Source organism: Panthera pardus, unplaced genomic scaffold (assembly GCF_024362965.1).
Source record: "Panthera pardus isolate Hobbes unplaced genomic scaffold, ASM2436296v1 HiC_scaffold_6, whole genome shotgun sequence".
NCBI lineage: Eukaryota > Metazoa > Chordata > Mammalia > Carnivora > Felidae > Panthera > Panthera pardus.
Window position 1 is genome coordinate 48,624,770 of NW_026526991.1, and position 10,241 is coordinate 48,635,010.

Below are 10,241 nucleotides of genomic sequence, written 5' to 3' on the forward strand. Positions count from 1 at the left end.
TGGTCTTTTAACCACATTCTTTCCTTGCTTTCTGGTCATTTGCAAGAAAAACTTTAAAAGACACCCCCTTTGTAAAGGTTGGAGCACCCCTACAATTTCCTTTTTTACTTCCTCCCGACCACAAACAAACGATCCATGTGCTTGGTGGATGAAAACTCCACATTTTACAAGGGGAAAGGATGGAGGTGCAAAAAAATTTCCAATCCCTGAATGGTGTGAAGTAAAAGTGCTTTCAAAGGATCCCACAAGAATGGTACAGGTGGGCATAATGGGTCTGTCTCATCGTCAAAAGACCCAGAGAGTTGAAAGGAAACTCTAACTACAACACCAAAATGCCACAAAACCATAGTTATTAATACAAACTAGCATCTCTGCCTATCTGTCACCATCTCATCTGAAAAAAAAAAAAAAAAAAAAAAAAACTTGTGAAAATACGTAATCCTGAGGACTTCAGCTAGGTATAAATACCAGCAGCAAAAGGAGATGTAGTACATTTTTCTGATTGTCTGCTGGTCGGCTATTAGAAAAGAAAGATCGGCTGAATCCTTCGGACCTGATCAACTTCATCCCGGAGCTACTGATTTCAACTACTTCGGCCCAACTCTCCGAAACGATGAATTACACAAGTTTTATTTTCGCTTTTCAGCTTTGCATAATTTTGTGTTCTTCTGGTTGTTACTGTCAGGCCATGTTTTTTAAAGAAATAGAAGAGCTAAAGGGATATTTTGTAAGTATGACTTTTTAGTAACACTCGCTGTGGTTGAGATGAATGCATGTTGACTTGGAGTTGTGTCTATGATAGATTGCCATGTCTAGGCCATAGTCATCTTGAGGAGACTTGGTGTAATGTTGCCTGTTTACCAGATGCGTTGTTTAACTACATGATCTAGATGTCGTTTTTACCCTCTGCTCAACTTGCTATAGAGATTTAGGGGGCATTCATCAATCTTCCAGAAGATGGGAATTATATGGGTATAAAGGACAGTGATGTCGATAATTTTGTGGTGAGAATCTATTAGATTGTGATGTTGGGTAGTGTGCCTATTGAAACAATGACTAGCCATCTTAGATGATCAGAGTACGCTGAAAAATCAGGAATGATGGTAGCAATGGAAGGTCAGGGTTAGCATGAAGAATGGTAATCTGACATAATTAGTGAAAGAATGTGAGGTCCTTAAGTTCGGGCTTAAAAAAAGATTACAAGTGTTTTGCTCCAAAAAATGGTTTCAAAGTTCTACTGCCGCGTCTAGATGATCTAGGAATTATTCTTGAACTCAGTCACTCGCTGAGATTTTGTGGGAGTTATAATCTGGCTCCTATTAAAAAGGTTTTCATTTTGTTTTATGAGCTTTTTAAAATTTTATTTATGGTTAATTAAAATAGTTTTTGCATTTCAAAAATTTTGTTATTGGTCCAAAATGTAGCTATTATAACTGTAGCTGGTATACTTAATATTCAAGCATTCACAGGCTATTTATTCTCACATCGTCAAATCAAATCTCTGTCTCACACACACACACATTTGTAACTATCTTTTAAAGCTGACATAATGCCACATAGGAGGGCACAGGTAGATGTTATGAAGACCAGTACCATAGGGGGGCAGTATTTTATAGTGATATGATTTGGCTGAATTTTTTTTTTTTTTTTTTTTTTTTTAACTAGGCTTGAAAATACTTTCTTTTCCTTACTAAAATTATTTGGGATAATTGAAGTATCACTGGCCTTCTGGAGTTCATTTGTAATATTGCAGTTTAAGAGTATACTAGAAAATAAGAAAGCTAAAATAGCATGATGGTGTTTGGCTATATCCAACACAACAGCTTTAATAGCGTTGAAAAGAAAATCAGCGAATATTGTCAGCACTAAAACTTGAAGTGCAGTTTTGGGGAAATTAATGGACTAATTGTAAACCATGTTTCTTTCTTTTTTTAGAATGCAAGTAATCCAGATGTAGCAGATGGTGGGTCGCTTTTCGTAGACATTTTGAAGAACTGGAAAGAGGTAAGCTGGGTATTTCCATTTGGCTGATTTTCTTGTTGCTTATTTTCTGATGCATAAATTCACATCGACCTCTCTTTGTGATCTTTTCTTCCAAGGAGAGTGATAAAACAATAATTCAAAGCCAAATTGTCTCCTTCTACTTGAAAATGTTTGAAAACCTGAAAGATGATGACCAGCGCATTCAAAGGAACATGGACACCATCAAGGAAGACATGCTTGATAAGTTGTTAAATACCAGCTCCAGTAAACGGGATGACTTCCTCAAGCTGATTCAAATCCCTGTGAGTTGATCTTAATTCTTTCTTTGGTTTCATTACAGAGGATCTTGCAAAATACCTAATTTCCAGAAAGCTGATCAGCTACTGGGTACAGTTGGTAAAACTGTGAAATGAACCCATGGTCCAAAGTCCTCCTTAGTAATTCCATTTGTGCTTTGGGGTAATTTTGCTAAGCCTGTACGGAAATCATTTAATTTTGTGATTTGGGGAAATGCTGGCATTGTCTCTGTAGAGCAAAGGCAGGTGAACGGACAAATCCAGTGAGGAGGAAACAGTGAAGGAGTCGAGGGGAGTATTGAGAAGCACTTCTCTCATCGCCCCTTTTTTTGTGTGAGGGAAATTCTCTTGCTTTGGCTGGGAGGCTGCAGGTCTTAATGGAGAGTGCAGTGGGGAGTAGGGGGTGGGAATGGAGAAGATTTGTGCCCTCCTCCCAGCTTGGCCACCAAGGAACCACGTGACTTCAGATGAATCACAGGCCTGACTGGTGCTCACTTTCCTCATCCTACAGAGAGCCTTTTGGGCTCACTCTAATTTCTATGGTCTCCTTTGCTCTAAAACTGTATAATCACATGAATATAAAAAAGGGAATGAGATAGCAAAAACTATGGCCTTTGAAAAGGCACTAGGTGCATTCCCCTGCCAGGCTCTGGTCAACCCCTCATATTGTGCAGCCCAAGTAGCGGTAAGAAAGTGTTTTTGTTTTCAGAGAAGAAAATAGAATTTATATCTTATGAAAAAATTGTTCTATCAACTTTTGGATGCTAAACCGTCTCAGCTGGAGACATCCGTCAGTTCCCAAGCCTTACCTGACAAAATTGTCTTGAGTCTTAAAGTTATGGCTTCTAGAAGCTGAAAGATAATTTTGAAGCATAAAGACGAATCACATTTTCCAAAATTTTATCTAGGAGACAAAGGCCTCCTGATTCCTCTGGGTGTGGCTTTGATGTAACAGATGTGAATGAGAAAGGGAGGGGTCCGGTGATGACTTACCCTCTCAGGATTTGGCAGCTGTCACTCTTCCTGGGCCTGCCTCTCACTTCTCTCAGATAAGCCCTCTCAGATAAGTGCTTGTTCTTCAGGATCTCTCTAGTCTCAAGGTGGTACAAAAGTGGTTTGGAACATTATCAGACCATTACTCTTGTCCACTGACAGTGTTTTCCAATGTTCAGTGGATCTCCTCCGGCCACATGCTAGAGCCTGAAAAAGTCCTCATTCCTGACCCAGTGCTGCCCCTGGCTTACTGTTCAGTCCTGGGTGGATCTCTTAGTTTCTTGGTGATACTTTGAACACCGGAAAGTAAAATTTATCACTTGCAAACGCAGCTCACAGAAACTTTTTTCTACTCTGCTGTAACTGGGCCTTGAAACAAAATCTGTGGGTCCCGTCCTTCCCAGAAGCTCCAAGCCTCCTGCTTCATGATGGGCGATTTTGAGTGAGCTGTCAACAATTGCGTCCTCTTGCTCCATTGCTAACATATTTAAGAATGCTATGTTTTTTAATAATTAGTTCTGAAGCCTAGATCCCCCTAGTTATTCTCAGAAATGTAGCAAGGTGGCCATAGTGTTTCCAGTATTAGAAAGAAAAATCGTGGCAGAGCCAAGATGAAAGTAAATGCTCCCTATTTTATTAAACATGAATTCACCTAAATGGTCCTGTAGGTTAGAGTAAGGAAATAGTTCAGTTTGCCGGGATAGAAAGGTGCAGGGAAATTTGCTGCAATTCCTAATTTTAAACGTTCATACCAGTCATTGATGACTGCCATGTAAATATGATTAGTGTCTATTTTTAATCCCATTATGGAAGTGATGAGACTGAGCTAATTTGGGGGAGATGATACATTACAGTATTCATCTGTCCTAGACTTGGTGTTTGCAAAGTACTGAGCCTGTATTCATGGTTCTCAAACTTTGGTGAGTAACAGAGGGACCACACAACTTCCTGGGTCTTCTCTGACTTCATGTATCTGGGTCTCTGAGTTCTTCATTAGGTCTCCAGGTTGTTCTACTACATGCCAAAGGTGAGGACCATTGACCCATAGTAACTTATTTGATTAATCAAAGACTAATTAAAGTCCAAGGTGGGTAGAATCGGTAGAGAGCCTAGAGGTGATTGCAATAATCTCCTCGTTGTTTCGATGAGAAAACAGAGGTTCAGAGAGGTTAAGTGACTGGTTCAAAGTCACAGTTATTGCACACACACGATCCAAACCCACACTTTTTATCACTCCACCTCAAGGCTCTTTTCGCTATATAATTTCGGGAATTCTCTAGCAGTAAATTTAAGGATGTGTCATGTACCCCATCATATTACAGCACAACTGGCAATTTAATTACAGTTTTAGTCTTAAGTGAAGAAACCATCATTGTATATTAAGGTAATCAATTGACAATGAAAATCATTTTTTTTGAAGGAGTAATTCCATTTTCCTGATAGTAATAGCAGAATATCCTGATGGCTTGTATGCCTGATATTAATTTTGCTGCTTTCTTTTCCAACAGGTGAATGATCTGCAGGTCCAGCGCAAAGCAATAAATGAACTCTTCAAAGTGATGAACGATCTCTCACCAAGATCTAACCTGAGGAAGCGGAAAAGGAGTCAGAATCTGTTTCGAGGCCGTAGAGCATCGAAATAATGGTCATCCTGCCTACAATATTTGAATTTTTAAATCTAAATCTATTTATTAATATTTAATATTTTACATTATTTATATGAAGAATATATTTTTAGACTCATCAATCAAAGTATTTATAATAGCAACTTTTATGTAATTAAAGTGACTATTAATATATATATTATTTATAATTCCTGTATCCTGTGACTGTTTCACTCAGCCCTCTCCCCTTCTTTTTCCTGACTAACTAGGCAAGATTATGTGATTTCAAGGCTAAATCTCAGGGACCAACGAGGCAGCCAATTTAAATAAGACTCTGTGGGTTGTGCATTTATTTCACTTGATGATACAATGAACACTTATGAATGAAATGATGCCATCCAGTCGCTGCCTATTTGGAAACATGTCTGTGTTATGAGCCACTGCTCTAATGGCATGTCAGACAGCACTTGAATGTGTCAGGCGATATGACTTGTCTCCTGATTAAGAAAATAGCATTTCTTTTCATGCCTGGTGTTTCAGAATATCACTGACAACTACGACTGTACCCAAATGGAAAGCAATTAATTTGTTTAGTTTATGAATATTTAATATATATGAATAAAGTATAATTTCATAACTCTTCATGCTGTGTCAGACTTTGTCTAAGTGAGGACTGGGGTAAATGAACTATACTCTAAGGAGTTAGTAGGAAGAAAGTCATTTTTTAGCTGTGGAAACCTTAGAGTGGAGTTTAGCCCCAAATGTGCTGTTTCTCTCCACTGGCAATTTGTTGGTTTCCACTGTTCCATGTGGCAGCTGTTTGAGTTATCTTTCCAAAATAGAATTTAATTACATTACCATTTACTTTGGAGCTTCTGCCATGGAAAGTAGTCCAAATTGTTTAGCTTGGCACACAAAGATTTATTTCTACACCTTCGTCAACTCCCGACGGCATCCTTTATCTAGGCCTCCCCCATCTCCGCTGTCCACCTTGGGCAAACACCACCGGCTATGGAATAGTGAGTGTGAGCTCTAAGTCGAGGGGTCTGGATTGGAATCTTGGTCCTGCCATTACAAGTCGTGTGACTTTTAATGAATTCTAAGCGCCAGTTTCCTTATGTGGGAAAGAAGAATAATTGGGCCTTCCTCATAATCCTGTGGTGAAAGTTCATTCTTTAACTCAAGAAATATTTATTGGAGCAACTACTATGGGTCTGGTGATGTTCTAGAGACTTAAGTCACCATCATGAACAAAACAGACAAAAATTCCTGCCCTTGAAGAATTTCAAATTTAGCAAGGGGGAGACAGATCATAAACCAAATACATAATATGTTAGTAAATTGCATACTATATTAGAAGGTGTTAGGTGCTGTGCAAAAAGGGTACGGCAGGATGGGGGAAGTGGGAAAACTTTAATTACAGCTGAGTGGGTGGGCTAAAGGGTTAAATGGAGTGGTTAGAATTGGCTTCATTGAAGAGATGACTTTGAGGAAGCACTTGTAAGAGGCAAGGGAGGTAGCCATTCAGATTCCAGGCAAGGGGAATATCCTTACAAAGGCTCTAACATGGAGATTTGTCTTGCATGATAAGAGAAAAGGCTAGATCTGTCTGGAGTTGAGAGAGAAGTCTGGACAGTTGATATACATTTGGGAGCTGAGGCATATAGAAGGTATTTAAAGACCTAATACCAGGTGAACTTGTGAAGTTCATGAGTTTACAGAGTGAAGAGAAGGAGCTCAAGGATTGAGTCTCCAGGCATGCCATCATTAAGAGGCTAAGGAGAGGGGTGCCTGGTGGTTCAGTTTGTTAAGTGTCCGATTTCAGCACAGGTCATGATCTCATGGTTCATGAGTTTGAGCCCTGCATCGGCTCTGTGCTGACAGCTCAGAGCCTGGAGTCTGCTTTGGATTGTGTGTGTGTGTCTCTCTCTGCCCCTCCCCTGCTCATGCCCCATCTCTCTCTCTCTCAAAAATAAATATTAGAAAAAGAGAGAGAGAGAGAGACTAAGGAGAGCCCAGCAAGGGAGACTGAAAAGAAATGACCAGTGAAGTAAAAGGACAACCTAAAAAGTGAGAGAGACACCCTGAAAGCCAAGTGAAGAAAGGGTTTCAGGAATAAACTGTGTCAAGTGTAGATAGGTCTATTTAGATGAAGCTGAGAAGTGACCCCTGGATTTAGCAACACGGAGATATTGGACAAGAGCAATTCTGATGTAGGGTAAGATTGAAAGCCTGATTGCAATAGGATTAAGAGAGACACTAGAGACAACAAATCTGGATAAATCTTAGAAGTTTTGCTGGAAGAAGAGCAAAGAAAAAGGTAGTTGTCAAGATATGGGAGATGAAAAGAAGTTGTACATTTTTTGGTTGTTGCTTTTGATGGGAGAAGAAACAGCATGTTTATGTATTAATGGAAATAATCTAACTATGGAAAAAATAATAGATGATGTAGGAGAGATGGGGAGAATGTCAGAGTGGCTTCATGAGTATATAAGAGAGGTCAACTGTGGACACAGGAGGAATTGGCTTTAAGCAGGTGCATAGAAAGTTTATCATTATTAATAGGTTAGAAGGTAGATTATGTGGTTGCTAATGTTAGCAAGTGGTTAAATGTGATGGTGAGAAGTTGGAGAAGTTTTAACTATTTGTTTAAAGTTTTTTCAGTGAAATAGGAGACCAAAGTTCACAGAGGAAGTGTTGGAGGCTTGGGAGGAGCAGAAGAATGAAAAGATCACGGGAGTGCAATGTGGATTGTCAGGCAGCTTTAAGGGCTCACTTGAGGTCCACAATCATGAAGTTAAGGGACACCAGTTAGTGTAACTGAGTGGTTTTCTCCATCTATATAGAGTTGTTGGTGAAAATACAGAGTAGTCAGAGAGTTACATTTAGTAGACTTTAATTTGGCCAAGGAAGTAGGACAGAGGAAGACAGGACAAGGAGGTTATGGGGATAAATTGGCAATAAACTCTGAGCTGATTAAAGACGGGAAGGAATATATCCAAGGTGAAGGAGGGTAAAGAAATAGAAGAAAGGATATCTGCCCCACCTCCAGGCCCAAAAGATGAGAGAAAACCAGCCACCATTTGAAGGGGACAAAGGTGAAGGTGTGCCCTTAGGAGAGAATCAGTTTATGTTTTCAGTATGAGGAAGTTGAGGTGTAATGGATTTAGTTAGTTCTGAACTGTGAATTCCAGAAGACCCAGTGAGTAGGGGTAGGATAGGAGGTCATAAAAGAGAATGTACATAAGGATGTGTTCTGAGTCTTGGACTTCTTATGATCACTGACATAAACAAACATAATGGGTATAATGAGATCAGTTCTGCTGGCTTTGGGGCATATAGTGGTGGCAAGATTGTGAGTGTCAAGGACAGAAAAGGATAGGTTCCTGGAACTTCCTTCTTAACTATTTAGCTTAACCCTTTCATAAAAGCACCCAGGGGTGCCTGGGTGGCTCAGTTGGTTAAGCGTCTGACTTCGGCTCAGGTCATGATCTCACAGTTCATGAGTTCCAGCCCCGCATCGGTCTCTGTGCTGACGGCTCAGAGCCTGGAGCCTGCTTTGGATTCTGTGTCTCCTTCTCTCTCTGCCCCTCCCCTGTTCATGCTCTGTCTCTCTCTGTCTCAAAAATAAATAAAACAGAGCTTTCGGGGAAGATGGCGGCGTAGGAGGACGCTGGGCTCACCGCGCGTCCTGCTGATCACTTAGATTCCACCTACACCTGCCTAAATAACCCAGAAAACCGCCAGAGGATTAGCAGAACGGAGTCTCCGGAGCCAAGCGCAGACGAGAGGCCCACGGAAGAGGGTAGGAAGGGCGGAGAGGCGGTGCGCGCTCCACGGACTGGCGGGAGGGAGCCGGGGCGGAGGGGCGGCTCGCCGGCCAAGCAGAGCCCCCGAGTCTGGCTGGCAAAAGCGGAGGGGCCGGACGGACTGTGTTCTGACAGCAAGCGCGACTTAGCGTCTGGGAGGTCATAAGTTAACAGCTCTGCTCAGAAAGCGGGAAGGCTGGAGGACAAAGGGAGGGAGAGCTGCTGAGCCCTCGGACGACAGAGCTCAGTTTGGTGGGGAACAAAGGCGCTCGCCAGCGCCATCTCCCCCGCCCATCCCCCAGCCAAAATCCCAAAGGGAACCAGTTCCTGCCAGGGAACTTGCTCGCTCCGCGCAAACACCCAACTCTGTGCTCCTGCGGAGCCAAACCTCCGGCAGCGGATCTGACTCCCTCCCGCTGCCACAGGGCCCCTCCTGAAGTGGATCACCTAAGGAGAAGCGAGCTAAGCCTGCCCCTCCAGCCCCCGTGCACCTTGCCTACCCACCCCAGCTAATACGCCAGATCCCCAGCACCACAAGCCTGGCAGTGTGCAAGTAGCCCAGACGGGCCACGCCACCCCACAGTGAATCCCGCCCCTAGAAGAGGGGAAGAGAAGGCACACACCAGTCTGACTGTGGCCCCAGCGGTGGGCTGGGGGCAGACATCAGGTCGGACTGCGGCCCCGCCCACCAACTCCAGTTATACACCACAGCACAGGGGAAGTGCCCTGCAGGTCCTCACCACTCCAGGGACTATCCAAAATGACCAAACGGAAGAATTCCCCTCAGAAGAATCTCCAGGAAATAACAACAGCTAATGAACTGATCAAAAAGGATTTAAATAATATAACAGAAAGTGAATTTAGAATAATAGTCATAAAATTAATCCCTGGGCTTGAAAATAGTATACAGGACAGCAGAGAATCTCTTGCCACAGAGATCAAGGGACTAAGGAACAGTCATGAGGAGCTGAAAAGCGCTTTAAACGAAATGCAAAACAAAATGGAAACAACGACAGCTCGGACTGAAGAGGCAGAGGAGAGAATAGGTGAACTAGAAGATAAAGTTATGGAAAAAGAGGAAGCTGAGAGAAAGAGAGATAAAAAAATCCAGGAGTATGAGGGGAAAATTAGAGAACTAAGTGATACACTAAAAAGAAATAATATACGCATAATTGGTATCCCAGAGGAGGAAGAGAGAGGGAAAGGTGCTGAAGGGGTACTTGAAGAAATTATAGCTGAGAACTTCCCTGACCTGGGGAAGGAAAAAGGCATTGAAATACAAGAGGCACAGAGAACCCCCTTCAGACGTAACTTGAATCGATCTTCTGCACGACATATCATAGTGAAACTGGCAAAATACAAGGATAAAGAGAAAATTCTGAAAGCAGCAAGGGATAAACGTGCCCTCACATATAAAGGGAGACCTATAAGACTCGTGACTGATCTCTCTTTTGAAACTTGGCAGGCCAGAAAGGCTTGGCACGAGATCTTCAGTGTGCTAAACAGAAAAAATATGCAGCCGAGAATCCTTTATCCAGCAAGTCTGTCATTTAGAA

General features: G+C 42.0%; 1 protein-coding gene across 1 annotated transcript; it reads left to right on the forward strand.

Annotated features, from left to right (window-relative positions):
* Window positions 1–515: 515 nt before the first annotated feature.
* On the forward strand, window positions 516–5,518 carry IFNG (interferon gamma). The gene is made up of 4 exons (XM_019455038.1): window positions 516–727; window positions 1,936–2,004; window positions 2,100–2,285; window positions 4,781–5,518. Exons 1-4 carry the CDS (start codon window positions 614–616, stop codon window positions 4,913–4,915), a joined length of 504 nt encoding a protein of 167 aa, XP_019310583.1. The 5' UTR covers window positions 516–613; the 3' UTR covers window positions 4,916–5,518.
* The last annotated feature ends 4,723 nt before the right edge of the window (window positions 5,519–10,241 follow it).

What these genes read in the sequence shown, in the direction of transcription:
- IFNG (XM_019455038.1), top strand. Translation starts at nt 614, where the DNA reads ATGAATTACACAAGTTTTATTTTCGCTTTTCAGCTTTGCATAATTTTG. An exon ending in TTTTGAAGAACTGGAAAGAG is followed by an intron (nt 2,005 to 2,099) that starts GTAAGCTGGGTA and finishes TTTTCTTCCAAG; the next exon opens with GAGAGTGATAAAACAATAAT. An exon ending in TCAAGCTGATTCAAATCCCT is followed by an intron (nt 2,286 to 4,780) that starts GTGAGTTGATCT and finishes CTTTTCCAACAG; the next exon opens with GTGAATGATCTGCAGGTCCA.